The 18,565-nt window shown below is 42.7% G+C and overlaps 1 protein-coding gene and 1 long non-coding RNA gene across 4 annotated transcripts in view; both read right to left on the reverse strand.

Moving 5' to 3' along the window:
* Nucleotides 1-18,565, reverse strand: part of OGA (O-GlcNAcase) — a 42,433-nt gene that overhangs the window by 21,735 nt on the left and 2,133 nt on the right. For 2 of the 3 annotated variants that reach the window (XM_050957996.1, XM_050957995.1), the window contains exons 2-7: nucleotides 13,006-13,057; nucleotides 12,577-12,674; nucleotides 10,767-10,897; nucleotides 9,534-9,705; nucleotides 485-583; nucleotides 38-322 (exon numbers count right to left, since the gene is read on the reverse strand). In XM_050957996.1, the coding sequence (XP_050813953.1) occupies nucleotides 38-322; nucleotides 485-583; nucleotides 9,534-9,705; nucleotides 10,767-10,897; nucleotides 12,577-12,674; nucleotides 13,006-13,034 (814 nt within the window). In that variant the 5' untranslated portion in view covers nucleotides 13,035-13,057. Of the gene's footprint in view, nucleotides 1-37; nucleotides 323-484; nucleotides 584-9,533; nucleotides 9,706-10,766; nucleotides 10,898-12,576; nucleotides 12,675-13,005; nucleotides 13,058-13,955; nucleotides 13,976-18,565 lie in introns of those variants that run through there. The other variant, XM_050957997.1, reaches the window with a different exon arrangement.
* On the reverse strand, nucleotides 6,630-7,253 carry LOC127053473 (uncharacterized). Its single transcript, XR_007775038.1, has 3 exons — nucleotides 7,180-7,253; nucleotides 6,960-7,115; nucleotides 6,630-6,846 (listed from the first exon to the last, which is right to left on the reverse strand). It is a non-coding gene; the product is annotated as an uncharacterized LOC127053473 (long non-coding RNA).

Below are 18,565 nucleotides of genomic sequence, written 5' to 3' on the forward strand. Positions count from 1 at the left end.
TGGGCAATGAACTGTTAAACCATACAAATCTACTTACTCATCACCACATCTTTCCTCACTCCATTCATGTTGGATTTGTACCAAGTTGCAAGTGTGTGAATAGCAACATAATTGGCTTCAAATTCACAGTTTGGATTGGTCAGGACTCCCTTCAGTCGAGGGATGAGCTCAGTCGACCGACCTTTATAAGGCCCAAGAAACAGCCTCTTCTGGTCATAATCATTAGCATGAATGTTATCCCAGATGACTGGAGCTCTTCTGATGATCTTAGAAACTTCTTCAATAGATTCTACTGGAATGTCTTTAGATACAACTTTAGGACCTAGATGTACAATTGGATAATTAGAGGACTTTACATATAGTTAAGAAGCACTCATGTACACATGAAAGCAACGAAGTAATTTCACTGGTGCAATAAAATCATTTAGTAAAAGCCTGAGTTCATTTAAGACTACTAATCAACTCAAAAAATCATGATTCCTACCTGTCCACAACACCTCAATCCCAGGTAACAGCTTCTCTCCTACAGTCCTTAAATAAGGGGATTGGGCAACATTTGGATAGCAGAAAGTTCCACAATATTCTAGAGGGGGAAAAAGAAAAAAAAAAAGAAATCCTAGTAGTAATGACAGTCATCAGAAAGAAATATACTGTGAAAACAGACATGACAGTCTTGGAATAATGGAGTTTTACTAGGCATTTTTATTAGCCCAGTGGTACCGGTGGATATGGGAAAAGATTCATCTTCAAATTAGGCAGGACAAAGTAGTTTGAGATGCAGTGGGTGAGGTAATACCTTTTATTGAGCTAACTTCTGTTGATAAGAGACAAGCTTTCAAGCTACACAGCTGGTCCAATAAAAGGTATTACCTCACCCACCTTTTCTCTCTAGTATCCTGGGACCAACACGGCTCAACACCACTGCATGCAGTAATTTGACTGATCATTCCCATAAGATCCCTTAGGAAGAAATTCCTAACAGTAGTATTCACCTTTCTCTCCAACACATAAGGCAACATGAAAATAAGTACATTAACATCCAGTTAATGCACAAGATGGTATCTTGGCCATAAAGGATCACCGATCACCTCACCTCATGTGGCTACACATACTGAGAGGGGCACATGAATCAGAAGTCAAGTCCCTCCTGTCTCCAGTTCGGTAGGGTTAAACAACTTGTAGAAACAAGAGAAACCAGAACTTCAGAATTGCTGCCATCTCAGTATATTTTAGATTAGTCTCTGGATCAATTCTAAGTTGTCAAGCAATGAGGCTCTCAATTGCTCCCTTACAGGAATTATTCCACAGCCTAAAATTTCAGAAACTTTTCCATCTTAAGCACAGAATGTGTTTATACTCCACAGTGCTCAAATCTCATCCCCCAAAATTGGTATGAGATATATTTAATGCCTCATGAAGATACAGCACTCTCTCCACAGTTAAAGACTGCAGATAGCTTCCATTATATAGCCCTATTTTAATGCTGGCCTGGAAAGTGGTTTGGCCTGAAAATTCCCACATTTCTAAGTTAAAGGCAGCTGTACACATCTGAAGGTTTGTTAAACTATTTTCAAAATTACAGGTCACAAGAATTTCCCTATTTCCTACTCTGATTTATCTAATGTTGGTCTCCTTCTTGCTCAAAAATGGCTTATTGTCCCTTCAAGTTTTACATATAGGTATACAGGTACACTGATGAATGCCATATAAGAACAGTGTTATAGCTGTGTCGATTCCACAAGCTGATTCCTTGCAACACTACTGAAGGATGCTATATAAATGGAATTTTTAGATCTTCTTTATTAAAGTTTCAAAGACAATCAGAAAGGAATCCTACAAAAAGTGGAAACATGGAGAATTGCTAAGGAGGAGTATAAAAGAATAGTGCAAGCATGCAGGGACCAGGAAAGACTAGGAACAAAATGAGTCACACCAAGCAGGAAACATAAAAGGCAATAACAGCAGGTTCTTTAAATACATCAGGAGCAAGAGAAAGATTAAGGAAAGTGTAGGTCCCTGTACTTAGGGCTGAGGTGTTTAATGCCTATTATGCTTTAGTCTTCACTAAACAGATAAATTGTGACCAGATACTTAACACAATTAATATTAACAATGGGTAAGAACACAAACCCAAAATAGGGAAAGAACAAGTTAAAGACATTTAGAAACGTTAGGTATGTTCAAGTCAGCAGGGCCTGATGAAATTAACCGTGGGATACTTAAGGAACTGAACCAATCTGAGCAACATTAGCAATTATCTTTGAAAATGCATGGAGGATAGGTGATGTCTCAGAAGACTGGAGAAGGCAAACATTGTGCCCTTTTTCAGGACAGGTACTGTTAGCCTAACTTTGATACCTGGAATGACACAAATAAATTATTAAACAATCAATTTGTAAGCACCTAAAGGATAAGAGGGTTATAAAGAATAATCAGCATGGATTTGTCAAAAACAAGTCATGGCAAACCAATCTACTTTCCTTCTCTGACAGGGTTACTGGCCTAGTGGATAGGGTGAAAACCAGTAGACATGACATATCTTGATTTTAGTAAGGCTTTTGATACAGTCCTACATGACATTCTCATAAACAAACTATCAAAGGGGTAGCCGTGTTAGTCTGGATCTGTAAAAGCAGCAAAGAGTCCTGTGGCACCTTGTAGACTAACAGAAGTTTTGGAGCATGAGCTTTCGTGGGTGAATACCTACTTCATTGGATGCATGTAGTGGACTGGTCCACTGCATGCATCTGACGAAGTGGGTATTCACCCACGAAAGCTCATGCTCCAAAACTTCTGTTAGTCTACAAGGTGCCACAGGACTCTCTGCTACATAAACAAACTAGGAAAATGTGGATTAGATGAAATTACTATAAGGTGGGGGCACACCAACTTGAACGACCATACTTGCTGTCAAACTGGGAGGGCATATCTAGTGGGTTCTTGCAGGATCAGACCTGGATCCAGTATTATTCAATATTTTCATTAAATGACTTGAATAATGGGGTGCAGAATTATAATATTTGCAGACGACACCAAGCTTGGAGGGGTTGTTAGCACTTTGGAGGATAGGATTAGAATTCAAAATGACCACAACCAATTGGAGAATGGTCTGAATTCAACAAGGTGAAATTCAATAAAAACAAGTGCAAAGAGCTTCACTTAAGAAGGAAAATCAAATGCATAACTACAAAATGGGGGAATAACTGGCTAGGTGGCAGTACTGCTGAAATGGAACTTGGGGGGGGCTAGTGGATCACAAATTGAGTATGAGTCAACAATGTGATGCAGTGACAAAAAAGGCTAATAATCTGAGGCGTATTAACAAGAGTGTCATATGGAAGACATGGGGAGTAGCTATCCCACTCTACTCAGCACGGATAAGGTTTCAGCTAGAATACTGCTCCCCAAAATTGGGCACAAACTTTAGGAAAGATGTGAACAAACTGGAGAGGGTCCAGAGGAGTGCAACAAAAATGATAAAAGGTTTAGAAAACCTGACCTATGAGCAAAGGTTAAAAAACTGGGCATGCTTAGTCTTGAAAAAAGACGACTCAGGAAGGGGACCTGAAAACAGTCTTCAACTATGTTAAGGGCTGTTACAAAGAGGATAGGGACCCATTCTTCTCCATGTCCACTGAAAGTAGGACAAGAAGTAAGAAGCTTAAATCTGCAGCAAGGGAGATTTAGGCCAGATATTACGAAAACTTTGTAACTAGAAGGGTAGTTAAGCTCTGGAATAGGCTTCCAAGAAAGGTTGTGGAAACCCCAACATTGAAGATTTTTATGAACAAATTGGACAAAGTTGTCACACATGCTCTAGGTTTATTTGGTCTGGTTTCAGCTAGACTTGATGACCTCTTGAGGTGCCTTCCAGCACTTCCTTTCTATGACAGTATGGAAAGCCCAATGGCAAACAGATACTTGGTTTAGTTTTACATCCCCTGGAGAATGACTGTAAAACTTGAGAGCCACACCATTAAGTGACAATTTTTTAAAAATATGAAATTTGATGGGGAGCCAGTAGAGGCTGTTAAAATGGATGTTGTGTTGAAACTAGTTATGTTTAAGCGTATAGATTACTGCCATAAATAAATGATACATTCTGGATAAACTATGAATAGTCAAGTCTAAACCTGAAGATGTTTAGTCTTTTCTTAGAAGTGTCAAGCTGCTATTCTAGAGAGAGCAGTGTGAAGTTTTAAGTACAAACAGGCTGCATAATCTAATTTATAGTTTATAAATTCACACAGAGGGGAACTTCAACTATTGATCAAATGGGACAACAGGACAAAGTTAAGAGGAACAATTTCTCAACTTAGTCATTGCTTACTGGAACTGTTGTTCTAGATCTCACACACAAGGAAAGCCTATTCTAGAATATCTAATTATATTACATCCTTCCTGTGCCACTGTTGGTGCACAAGGCAGACACTAGTCTCTTCCATTCCTCCCTGTCATTTGCTCCTGCTTCCATCTGCTCTATGGTGTTGAGGTCAACTGCTCTACCCTCCCTACTAAGGGTTCTTAAAGTTTCTCTTGGGCACTCATTTCCTCTCACCAGTAGGTTTCCACTTGAGGACTTCATGTGGGAGTCTGAGTGCTGGCATCCGTAACACATGCCCCAATTATGTCCAGTGTTTTTTTTCAGATTCTAGTGGAGACGAGTTGTCACTCAGTTGCAAAATATCCGCAAAGTCTAGATCTTCTAGTCATTTGCTATCTACCAATACTAGATCAGTGTTTGTATTGCTAATACACTTCTGCATTATCCATTCTATGGCAATACTAAACAGCAGGTCTGCATTTTATCTCTGTTTCACATCAGTGTCCACTGTGAACCACTCACTCATCTGGATGTTCATCATTAAAGAGCACTTCACATCTCTATACATGGCCTTAATGATGTTGACAACTAAGTGTGGGATTCCATAGCCCATAATGTATGACTGACTTTCAAAAGGCATTTGGCAGCCTGCACAATGAAACTGATGAGAGCATGCCATTCTATACATTCTTCTACGATGGTCCATAGTGTGACTATCAGATCTACACAGGATCCCTTGGGCCTGAATCCAGATTGTTGTTCTCTAAGGGCTTGTCTACATCACAAAGTTGCAGCACTGGTGAGGGGGTTACAGCGCTGCAACTTAGGAGGTGTACACATCTGCAGGGCAGCACCAGCGCTGCAACTCCCTGTTTGCAGCGCTGGCCGTACTCCCGTTTTGTCTTGGGTGTAGAGGATATAGCGCTGGTGATCCAGCGCTGGTAATCAAGTGTAGACACTTACCAGCGCTTTTCTTGACCTCCGTGGAATAAGCAGGTATCCCAGCATACCTGAGGAAGCCTCTGGTAATCAAGCTGGTCTCCTTCCCCGCTTTGCTCTCACGTTCCCCGAACCCCGAGCAAGCAGGTCTCCTTCCCTGCGGTTTGCTGGGTGGTTCGGGGAACGCGAGAGCAAACCGCGGCAGAAGCTGGTCTCCTTCCCCTGGTTTGCTCTCGCGTTCCCCGAACCCCCGAGCAAGCAGGTCTCCTTCCCTGCGGTTTGCAGGGGGGTTCGGGGAACACGAGAGCAAACCGCGGCGAAGCTGGTCTCCTTCCCCGGTTTGCTCTCGCGTTCCCCGAACCCCCGAGCAAGCAGGTCTCCTTCCCTGCGGTTTGCAGGGGGGTTCGGGGAACACGAGAGCAAACCGCGGCGAAGCTGGTCTCCTTCCCCGGTTTGCTCTCGCGTTCCCCGAACCCCCGAGCAAGCAGGTCTCCTTCCCTGCGGTTTGCAGGGGGGTTCGGGGAACGCGAGAGCAAACCGTGGCGAAGCTGGTCTCCTTCCCCGGTTTGCTCTCGCGTTCCCCGAACCCCCCTGCAAACCGCAGGGAAGGAGACCTGCTTGCTCGGGGGTTCGGGGAACGCGAGAGCAAACCGGGGAAGGAGACCTGCTTGATTACCAGAGGCTTCCTCAGGTATGCTGGGATACCTGCTTATTCCACGGAGGTCAAGAAAAGCGCTGGTAAGTGTCTACACTTGATCACCAGCGCTGGATCACCAGCGCTGGATCCTCTACACCCGAGACAAAACGGGAGTACGGCCAGCGCTGCAAACAGGGAGTTGCAGCGCTGGTGATGCCCTGCAGATGTGTACACCTCCTAAGTTGCAGCGCTGTAACCCCCTCACCAGCGCTGCAACTTTGTGATGTAGACAAGCCCTAAGTCTTCAGCAGTGTGATACTACTCAGGACAAAAGAGGCAGTGGATGCAAGCTTAGGGTATGTCTACATCTACAATTTTGCAGCGCTGGTTGTTACAGCTGTATTAGTACAGCTGTATAGGGCCAGCGCTGCAGAGTGGCCACACTTACAGCAACCAGCGCTGCAAGTGGGTGTTAGATGTGGCCACACTGCAGCGCTGTTGGGCGGCTTCAAGGGGGGTTCGGGGAACGCGAGAGCAAACCGGAGAAGGAGACCAGCTTGCCCGCGGTTTGCTCTCGCGTTCCCCGAACCCCCCTGCAAACCGCAGGGAAGGAGACCTGCTTGCTCGGGGGTTCGGGGAACGCGAGAGCAAACCGCAGGGAAGGAGACCTGCTTGCACGGGGATTCGGGGAACGCAAGAGCAAACCGCAGGGAAGGAGACCTGCTTGCACGGGGGTTCGGGGAACGTGAGAGCAAACCGGGGAAGGAGACCAGCTTCGCCGCGGTTTGCTCTCGCGTTCCCCGAACCCCCCTGCAAACCGCAGGGAAGGAGACCTGCTTGCACGGGGGTTCGGGGAACGCGAGAGCAAACCGGGGAAGGAGACCAGCTTCGCCGCGGTTTGCTCTCGCGTTCCCCGAACCCCCCTGCAAACCGCAGGGAAGGAGACCTGCTTGCACGGGGGTTCGGGGAACGCGAGAGCAAACCGGGGAAGGAGACCAGCTTCCCCGCGGTTTGCTCTCGCGTTCCCCGAACCCCCCTGCAAACCGCAGGGAAGGAGACCTGCTTGCCCGGGGGTTCGGGGAACGCGAGAGCAAACCGCAGGGAAGGAGACCTGCTTGCTCGGGGGTTCGGGGAACGCGAGAGCAAACCGCAGGGAAGGAGACCTGCTTGCACGGGGGTTCGGGGAACGCGAGAGCAAACCGCAGGGAAGGAGACCTGCTTGCACGGGGGTTTGCTCTCGCGTTCCCCGAACCCCCCTGCAAACCGCAGGGAAGGAGACCTGCTTGCACGGGGGTTCGGGGAACGCGAGAGCAAACCGGGGAAGGAGACCAGCTTCGCCGCGGTTTGCTCTCGCGTTCCCCAAACCCCGAGCAAGCAGGTCTCCTTCCCTGCGGTTTGCTCTCGCGTTCCCCGAACCCCGAGCAAGCAGGTCTCCTTCCCTGCGGTTTGCAGGGTGGTTCGGGGAACGCGAGAGCAAACCGCGGCGAAGCTGGTCTCCTTCCCCGGTTTGCTCTCGCGTTCCCCGAACCCCCCTTGAAGCCGCCCAACAGCGCTGCAGTGTGGCCACATCTAACACCACTTGCAGCGCTGGTTGCTGTAAGTGTGGCCACTCTGCAGCGCTGGCCCTATACAGCTGTACTAATACAGCTGTAACAACCAGCGCTGCAAAATTGTAGATGTAGACATACCCTTACACTATCCTGTGGTGTTCTCCAGTAGTTACTGTCAGTGAGATCACTCTTCTTGGGTGTTCTGACAAAGATTCCATGTTTTCACTGGCCAGAAGGGGGTCTCTTTTTTCAGACTTCATTAACCAGTTCTGGAAGTTTCGTTAGGGTGGTGGTATCAAGTGCTTTTAGCATTGCTGCTGCAATCTAATCATCTGCCACTACTTTGCTATTTTTCCAGTTTCCTGACTGCAGCCAGTACTTCTAGTTGGACTGTCATCTCATTGGATTGATGTTAACAGCAAGTTGATCCAATTCACACATTTCATATATCTGGTGCTGAGGTAGGGCTGCATCTGCTGAAGCCTTCTTTGAAATGCTCCAGCCCTCTATTTTTCTGCTCTGCCTCAGTTGTAAACATTTTTCCACCGTTGCTCTTTATTGATGCATTTTCTATTTTGAGTCTTCCACACACAATTTTAGACATTTGGTAAACAGCTCTATGGTTTCCTACAAGGTCTTCAATATAACACAAGGAAAAATAAACGGAGATGCTTTTCACTTCCTTGTACTCCTTTCAATGCTTTCCTTTCCTCAGTGAGACTCCTGGCTTACGCAAGTCTTGTTCTGTCTGTGCCGAAAGACAACTGTCTGCTGCAGCTTGACTCTCACAGTCTGAGCACTGCCCACTTTGCTGTAAGTTCAATCTGTGTCCTACCTTCCTCTGCTTTGGCAGCACCTCAAACCCGTTCCATAGTTCAAGATGGAATTTCTCACAGTCCTCTTGTTTTCAGTGTTAAAGTTGAATGTTCTCAGTTTTCATTTCAATTTAGCAATGTAAATGGATTTTAAGTGCAGCAACTACAGCTCCTGCCCATCTTAACTAACTTTTCTTTTCACCAAAAAGACCAGTTATTACCAACTGAGTTGTAGAGTTAACATTAATCTCTGCCAGAATTAAAGCCTCATGTTTCAGGGCTCCAGCCAATCTCTAACTACCAGGAATTAGGTGGTTTCTTCCACCTTTTCCTCAAACACCTGGTGCTGGCCACAGTCAGACACAATACTAGACTAAGGGTCTGATCCAGTCTTGCAATTCCTACGTAAATAAGGGAATCCGAATTCAGAGTTGGTATATCAGGAGACAGGCTACAGGAAGTTTTAGCAGAAGAAATTGCCAGGCTCTGATCCCAGGCTCATCATGTGCTCAGAATCCACAATGCATGCTTTACTTGGATGTGTTACAATCTTTAACTGAAAACTGTGGCTGCATCTAGGCCGAGGAGCCTAATTTGACCGTTCCCTGGAAGCATGAGGTAGATTACAGGTACAATCACCATAAGTGAAAATGTAGATTGCATTCCCTAAAACTAACCCGACAGTAATATGTCAATGAAGGAGTGGTCTCCAACATTTACATGAGACACAAAACTCAGAATGCAAGTACCATTGTATGCGCAAACAACAGCAGTGATTATGCAACTGAGCCAAAGCAGTAATTTACAGCCCAATATGAAAAATACCATTGCTAACAGTGTCAAGTCAATTGCTGATGCAAGATACAAAAACAGCTACAAATGAGAAATTTGGTCAAGTCCCATTCATCCCATACCTTGACCATGCTGTGGAAAGTTCAAAAACATGATATGGATTCCTTCATACAAGTCAAAACTAGAAAAAGTTTGTTGTGTCTCATTCCTAGTTGAAGTTTCTCGTATCTTGCAACCTATTTTTTCCGACTACTTCATGTTTACACTCTTCAAATAGACTTATATCCTCCATAGCCATCATATGCCCCAAGCCACACACATTTAGTTTCTTTACTCTTTCCTGTCAGTTCTTCCCGATTGCCCCAAGATGTTTAGTCACTGCTTTAGGGAAAGTCTTCATTGACTTGAATGCAGTAAAATAGAAGGCTAATTAATTTCAAAGCTATCACAAAGTAAAATTAGTCCTAATGTTTTACCTGTAGGACAGAATAGGAATGTGTCTGGTTCTCCTAAATACTGATAAATTTCATTAGTAATGGAGACCTGGGCATGAGCAAAGGAGCTAAACACTTCTTTGTCTGCTGCACACATGTTGTGATCAATATCATCAAACAGCAGTGCAAAGGATCTGCAGCCAAACTGGGAAACCTAGAGCAGAAGGGGGAAGAAGTGAAGCGAAACTGTTTAGAAAATTAACAAAAACAAACAGTAAAAACTTCTAAAAGCTAACTTGCCTTTAACGGGATCAGCCAACATTCCTCCCCCACCCCGAAAAAAGCCCACAAAATGGTAAGTATGTGTGAATTTCTGTTTGAGGAATCACTGTTTTTCAGTTTGTAATTTGAAATCTAAAAATACACTAGGGAATTTCAAGTGTATGTCAACATTTAAACCAAATCCACAGTACCCTGCAGAAAGTGCACAGCGTCACAAGATGAGTGACGAATGCTGGCGTGCTTCCATTACCACAGTGTGCCTTGCACATTCAAAACTCTTTCCAGTAACGGAAAAACTAGAGGAATGGCGGATGGAATGAAGAGGCACGCCTTGGCAGTTATCTCCAATTAATGCATGACTCTGACCCACCATTATGTTTTTCTCAAGGATACCACTGGAGACTGCCAGTCTGTTCCAATTTCCCAATCCAAGGCTTATCTCATAGGAGAAGTGGACAACTAGGAAAGACCAAATTCAGCAACAGCCCTCAGGTGAAGTGGAGCAAAACATCACAGGAACTTAGAAGGTATGTGCACGTTAGGTCTTCCCCTATTTTAATTTTTTTTGGCGGGCGGAATACCATCCTTCCCTTTGGATACGAGTCTTAGTTTGAGGTTTTTAAAATGATTTTAGGACCAAAACTCCCAACAGTTAGTAAGAATTGCTATTCCTGATCAGACCACTGCCAGCATCCTGCCTCTAAGGAAGTTTCCATAGTGCACTGGCCAACTGTACAAAATCTAACATGAGTGAAGAAGTCCTTCCTGACCCTTGCAGTAGTTTCAATCCAAAAGCCCGACTGTTCATTTTATGAGAACTCTGACTCTTATTAGACATAGTATTACAGACATTAGCACTTATGTTCAATACTTAGAAGCAAAATTGGTCAAAAAATGTCACTAAGTGAACAGCAGACACATGAGTTACTGAGTTATTTTGGAAGTTCCAAACATTCTTAAATCACATGGGCTGAGAGTTTCAACAAGACCTACCTGGTCCAGCTTGCGTTTCAATGTGGACACTTCTTTTGGATTTGAGAAAGTGATATCAAGTCCAGGCGAGATGGCATAGATGAATTCTATTTCATATTCTTGGGCAGCTGAGATTAGGGTCATGAGTTGCTCTAAGAGTTAAATCCAAGTATTTCAGAAGGGTTCATCAATAAGAAAGCTAAGATACCTCCTCATAAATAATAAGAAATATATTATAAAAAGCAAATTACTCCATTGCTAGAAGCCAAGAAAGGATTTTCAGGTAGCTTTAACAAATATTTTGAATGTTCTAAGATTACTGATGCAGCAGCAAGCACTAAACTGTATTGCAAATTGTGTAGAGGAAAAACATTAAAGGGATAGTAACAAATACTTGTCTTGTAGTTTAAGCTTTATTTCACACTTATCACTATTTTTAGAAACCTTTTAAAAGAATGAGAATATGCCAGTTTGATCTTCTTGTTGTGTGGCAAACATGAGTGCATTTCACCTGTTTATATGGAATCAAACTTAAAAGCTCTGAAACTGTTACTCATTTCCATATGGGTCAAAAATATTAAAGTGATTCAATGCAGTAATCAATTTTTGCAAACAGGATTTGTTCATTTGAACTCTTTGTTTGATGCTTTCAGCTGCAATATTTGCATACTGCCGAGATACAGGATGCATCAATAGTGGCTTTTTTAAACCTCTTGAGTAGAAATTATCCTTAAAAAAAAAAAAAAAGACAAATTTCATTCTCCAATCTGAGAGAAACAGAAGTAAAACAAATATAATTTTTTTGGAACCTCTAATAACCTAAGGTGCTATTGGTAACAGGTAAGAAAATTTGTTTTATAAATATAATTGTAATCTGCCAACATCTTTTTAACTTTATTCCTAAAACCATTCACACCAGCCCCTACAAGATTTAATTCTGATGTGGTTATCTCTCTCCTTCACCCAAGGAAGAGACTCCTACAAATGCCTTGTTTGCCAACAAGCCTCTGTGCTCTGACAGAGTAGCTCTTTTCCACTGGTGACAAGAGCACCTTAAAACTCAGTAAGGGCCATCTCCTCTCCTCAATGAAGTCAGCAGCAAGACTCCTAGGTGCAGGACCTAACACTGTACAATTTTACTTATTTTCAGATCTCTAGGGCTGGCAATACTGAGCCACTACTGGACAAGAACACCGTAGTTATGCTAGCTAGGTCTCCTCTGCTGCTGGGAAATCAGGAAAGAGAAAGAAGAGTAACCACTTCTTGTGAAAGCCACCAGCTGCTAAATAAATCCCAAATGTCAAACTTCTGGTTTTTACCTTAAAGTTCTGATTAAGCCAGAAGTTGAAGTTCCAATAATGACTCCCCTCACTAGTGTGTGTGCGTGCACTTAATCAACCAGAGACATTAGCAAGCTGATCTGCTCATTCCATTTTAAAAAGGAAATATTTCCCCCTTTCTTACAATAAGGTCCATATGACCAACACAGATAAGAAAAAATTCAAAATGAACCCCTCTCACTGCCAGAAGAGGGAAAGTTGAAGGAGTGTAAATCCCACCATAAAACTAAAGCTAGTCTTAAAAAAGGGAGTTTTAGAGGTGAAATGCAAAGCTAAAATTAAAGTGAAGAAAACCCAAACTTATGCTGCAAACTTCTATTAAGTAAGGTTGCAAGGGGCATTCAGTATAGAAACCTTGACCTAATGCTTTTCTGCATTGCCATTCACCTTTAAAAGTGGATACAATGATTAAACATACAAGCACATGTACCAGTGACTGAGTAATTCAGCAACTACTTGTAGAAAATACAGAGGGGAATAACAGCAGTTACCAGCTTCCTCCACAGAGTACATTTCTCGCCAGAACATCCTGTGCTTGTAGTCATCTTTTGGAGCATACAAATAGGTATTCAGTCCCCATTTCTGAAGCCTATAACGAGGGGGAAAGCCTCCATTAGTATTCTACAGGTGCAACCAAGCTGCATTTTACAGGATCTCATTCTCAAATTTATGCATTTGTCTTTGAGAACATTCACTACTATACTATTAATTCAAAATGGTATTGCAAAAGTTTGAGAGAGACTATACAAATCCAGAACAGCCTGAGCAAGATTAGAAGGGAAATATAACCAGCTAGAATACAGATAATATGTAAAATGCTGCCCTAAGTCAGGCCTGAGTATCCTTAATAGTCTACTAAATGGAAGATGACAGTTTTACTGTTTGGAGCATATTGTATATCAAGGGGAAACATTACTTGCCTTCTAAAAAGTTCCTTCCTCTGCTCCATAACCCATGGTCTTCCATAAAATCCTGTGGGAAACAAGATTAAAATTATCCAGTTATACATTGGACTGTATGTTTCATGAAACAAAGATTACACTATAACCCACTTTTCTTCTCCTCCTCCTCCTCCCACAAGATGTTTCTATTACATTCAGTTTAAAAACCTTCTAGCAATCAGTGGGGGGGGGGGGGAGAATCAAAATTGCATAAAAACATAACATACTAAAAAATCATAAGGGAAATGTAGTACACTAAAAAGATCTATATTTTCAATTTAATTACACCCTACATAATTTATGATCCATGCCGATAATTTTAGTCACTGAAGCAATTAATTTCCAGAATCCAAGCAGAAGTCCTCAGCAGATGCCCTTCACAAGTCAGGTCAGCACTACTACACAAGTAGCCCGAACCGTAATAACCCGATTATGCTATCATTCTAGAAGTCTGATGAGCAGTTTTAACTTTATTTTCAGAACTGTTCAATATTCCACTATTAATTACCAGTGTAAGAGTGTTTCTTGATACAGATAGGTTATATTACCTAAATCTACACATATTATGATCAAATATACGGGAGGTGGGGTTTGAGCAAATTGAGGACCAGATTCAAATGGATACATAAAATAAAAAAAGGGAACAAATCTTAAGAGGCTCTTGAGAGTGCCGGCATTAACTAGGAAATGCTGACATCTTATTACACTGTGCCCAAGGATATAAAGTTTCAGCTGGTGAAATATGGAGAGGCACCTAAACAGAATATTTCAATGGAAATCCAGAAGTTTGATCTGCCTCAGACTTCAAATCTAACAAGTTCCTCCCAATCTACCCTCTATGAATGACACTTCATTAAGAGCAATGATCTCGACTAGCCTACCATTATTCAAGCAATTTCATTTAGTATTATTTGCCAACAAATCCACACCTTCAATCACAAGTGGACACTCTTCATATTAGAAAGTCTCAGTTTGGCAGTCTGAGGGAGAGACCCAAGACTAAAAGAGTGAAACGTAGTAAGCTTTCGTTTTCATCCAGCATAACTGCTCTGCCTGATGAATGATGCAACTGGCAGGGCAAAGCAAAAGCATGTACAAGCCCGTACATCATTAGCCTGAAGTTAAACAGTTCTATTTCCAGACCTGATCACCCATTATCATTATTTTTGCACTTTTGTTTTAAATAGAAAGACCAGACAGGCTTTGTTCATTAGACTAATGTTTGACTTTTTAAAACAAGGTACAATTTGAGAGTGTCCTATGTTAAAAAATTGACTCCAATTACCTATTAAAAGTGAACCCTGTGATTTTAAGTTTGAGGAGCTCTAAACAAGCTCAACTTTTAAAGGTTATTCTTAACAGAGTGATTTTTAGTTACTTAGTGCCACAAAGTGGTGAAGTTAGGTACTACTGCTCCCAGTTGGTTGAAATTGTGAAGTGACAAATGGAGGACAGAGAAACAGCAGAGCAAAGAAAGAGTGGTGGTGTGCACAGAACAAACAAGGTAACAGACAAATTCTTCTCATTTACACAAATGTAATAGAGTTGCATTCTCACTGGCAGGCGAATTTGGTCCTAAATTAGGAAAACAGACCTATCTAATCACAAAGGGACCTAATGAATGTGGTGCCTAGTCAATACTTGGCACTTCTATGTATGTAGAGCATTCTGAACATCAGAACACAATTTGAAAACTAATAGTGTAGTAACCTGAAGTGAAATCCAGATGCCAACTTAAAAAAAAAAAGAAAGGTAGTGAAAGATAATGGGTAGCGTTAAAGTATAAACAACGATGGGTACATTTAGATTAAAATATATTAATTTAAAGTGCTAGTAGTGTAAAAAGATATTTTAACCTGATAGCATCCCTTTACATCAAAGTACTAAGACATGTCAGCTGGGGACAATGTTAACATCTTTCTGTCTGAGCTAAGATCTCAGTCCGTTTTCCCCATATCTCTTTGTGGATGCCCAGCAGTGAGATTAAACATAGGCACAACAGCGTTTTAATTCCCATCCTCGCACACATACCCTCATTCCTTGTCACTGAGGGTCTTAATCTGGTTTCAGAGTAGCAGCCATGTCAGTCTGTATCCACAAAAAGAATAGGAGTACTTGTGGCACCTTAGAGACTAACACATTTATTTGAGCATAAGCTTTTGTGGGCTACAGCCCACTTCATCGGATGCACGCAGTGGAAAACACAGTAGGAAGATATATACACACACACACACACAATATGAAATAATGGGTGTTACCATACATACTCTAATGAGAGTGATCAGTTAAGGTGAGCTATTACCACCAGGAGAGGAAAACTTTGTAGTGGTAATCAAAATAGCCCATTTGCAGCAGTTGACAAGAAGGTGTAAGGAAACGGGGGGGGGGGGGGGGGGGGGGGGAGGGGGAAGGAACAAACATGGAGAAATAGTTTTACTTTGTGTAATGACCCATCCACTCCCAGTCTTTATTCAAGCCTAACTTTATGGTGTACATTTTGCAAATTAATTCCAATTCAGCAGTCTCTCAGAGTCTGTTTTTGAAGTTTTTTTGTTGTAATATTGCGACTTTTAGGTCTGTAATCGAGTGACCAGGGAGACTGAAGTGTTCTCTGACTGGTTTTTGAATGCTATAATTCTTGACATCTGATTTGTGTCCATTTATTCTTTTACGTAGAGACTGTCCCGTTTGGCCAATGTACATGGCACAGGGACATTGCTGGCACATGATGGCATATATCACATTGGTAGATGTGCAGGTGAACGAGTCCCTAATGGCATGGCTAATGTGATTAGGTCCTATGATGGTGTCCCCTGAATAGATATGTGGATAGAGCTGGCAACCAGCTTCACTGCAAGGATAGGTTCCTAGGTTAATGTTTTTGTGGTGTGGCCTGTGGTTGCTGGTGAGTATTTGCTTCAGGTTGGAGGGCTGTCTGTAAGCAAGGACCGCCTGTCTCCCAAGACCTGTGAGAGTGATGGGTCGTCCTTCAGGATAGGTTGCAGATCCTTGATGATGCGCTGGAGAGGTTTTAGTTGGGGGCTGAAGGTGATGGTTAGTGGCGTTCTGTTACTTTCTTTGTTGGGTCTGTCCTGTAGTAGGTGACTTCTGGGTACTCTTCTGGCTCGGTCAATCTGTTTCTTCACTTCAGCAGGTGGTTATTGTAGTTGTAAGAACGCTTGATAGAGATCTTTTAGGTGTTTGTCTCTGTCTGAGGGGTTGGAGCAAATACAATTGTATTGCAGAGCTTGGCTGTAGACAATGGATCGTGTGGTGTGGTCTGGATGAAAGCTGGAGGCATGTAGGTAAGTATAGCGGTCAGTAGGTTTCCGGTATCGGGTGGTATTTATGTGACCATTGCTTATTAGCACTGTAGTGTCCAGGAAGTGGATCTCTTGTGTGGACTGGTCCAGGCCTGGTTCCTCACACATTCTTGTCAACTGCTGCAAATGGACCATTTTGATTACCACTACAAAGTTTCTCTCTCTCCTGGTAGTAATAGCTCACCTTAACTGATCACTCTCGTTAGAGTGCGTATGGTAATACCCATTGTTTCATGTTCTCTGCGTGTGTATGTATATATATATCTTCCTACTGTATTTTCCACTGCATGCATCCCATGAAGTGGGCTGTAGCCCACGAAAGCTTATACTCAAATAAATGTGTTAGTCTCTAAGGCGCCACAAGTACTCCTGTTCTTTTTAATCTGATTGCTGCATTTGACCATCAGATCTTGGAAAAGTTGAAACCCTGACAATTCTTCTTGTTGCAATGTGTCCACTTCAGGCCTTTCCTCCCCATCTACAGCAAAAGCTTTTGTCCAGGCCCTTGGTATCTAAGCTACAAATTTCTTCATCTCTGGCCTTGACCAATGCCATCGTGGCCCACTTTGCCACTGTAACAACAGTTCCTCACTCATTGTTTTGATCATGTTACAGCCTCCTCTGCAACCTTCACCATATCTATTCTCTGATACGTTACTGAGACCCTGATTCCCACAGATTGCCTATACTTAGACTAAAAGCTCTTCAGAGCAGAGATCTTTTTGCTACATGTCTGTACAGTACCTAGCACAGGGGTCCCCGCCATGGTGCCCACCGGGGCATCTAAGTGCGCCCGTGTATTTGCCGGCAGACGAGTATCCACCAAAATGCTGCCAAAATTCGGCGACGACACCTCTGGATGATGCTGCTTGCCGCCTACAAACAATGTCATCCAGAGGCATTGCCGCTGAAATTTTGGCGGATGCTTGTCTGCTGCCACAGTCCTTCGTGGCTCATCGTCTGGCGCATGTCAGATGAAAGGTTGGGGACCACTGACCTAGCACAATGAGGCTGGGACCTAGATTCTAGTTGGTACCACTATATAAACAAGCAAAATGGTCTTGTGGGAAGATGAACAGAGAGAGAGACTGGAAAATGGGTAATTTGATAGAAAGCCTTTCACCTCTTGGTCTCGGATTCAAACCGAATCAGTCAGAAGTGCTCAGAAGCTTATTACCATCTGACAGCTATTTGGTATCTTATGTAAAACATACTCATCTTAGTACAGGAAGTAATACAAAAGGTCTTCACTGCTGCCATCTGTGCTTATGAGTTCCCTGGCTTCAATTTCCAGTGCTATCAATCTGGTACTTTTCACTACAATGTAAAAATCTACTTCAGTAATGAACATTTTTGGGTAGACCTGAATATCCCCAGGCTGGCTAAGGGCTAATAAGTGCCCAAAAGCCTGACAGATATTAGCAATGACAATACCACCAAACAATACATTTTTAAAAAGTGATAAAAAAATCTATAGAATTAGAAAACATCCAGAAAAGGGCAAAAATAAAAATGATAAGGGGTATGGAACAGCTGCCATATGAGGAGAAATTAATAACACTGGGACTTTTCAATTTGGAAAAGAGAGACTAAGGGGGGATATGCAGAGCTATAAAATCTTAACTGATGTAGAGAAAGTAATTAAGAAAGTGTTATTTACGCCTTCTTATAACACAAGAGCGAGGGGCCACTAAATAGGCAGCAGGTTTTAAAACAAAAACAAAAGCAAGTGTTTTTTCACACAACGCACAGTCAACCTGTGGAACTCCTTGCCAGAGAATGTTGAAGGTCAAGACTATAACAAGGTTCAAAAAAGAACTAGATAAATTCATGGAGGATAGGTCCATTAATGGCCATTAGCCAGGATGGACAGGGATAGTGTCCCTAGCCTCTGTTTGCCAGAAGCTGGGAATGGGCGACAGGGGATGGATCACTTGATGATTCCTTGTTCTGTTCACTCCCTCTGGGGCACCTGGCATTGGCCACTGTCAGAAGACAGGATACTGGGCTAGATGGACCTTTGGTCTGACTGAGTCTGGCCATCCTTATGTTATGTTAATATTTACTGCAGCCAAAGGGTGTTTTCCTTTTAGATATGAACAAAAGCAATGTAAATGCTGACTCTGATAAACAACCCATTTCACTCCCCCCTGCATCTGCTCTAATCATTATGTTGTCCAACTGAAAAAGTTCTCTACAAATCTAAAACTTACCAG

This window comes from Gopherus flavomarginatus, chromosome 6 (genome assembly GCF_025201925.1).
Source record: "Gopherus flavomarginatus isolate rGopFla2 chromosome 6, rGopFla2.mat.asm, whole genome shotgun sequence".
NCBI lineage: Eukaryota > Metazoa > Chordata > Testudines > Testudinidae > Gopherus > Gopherus flavomarginatus.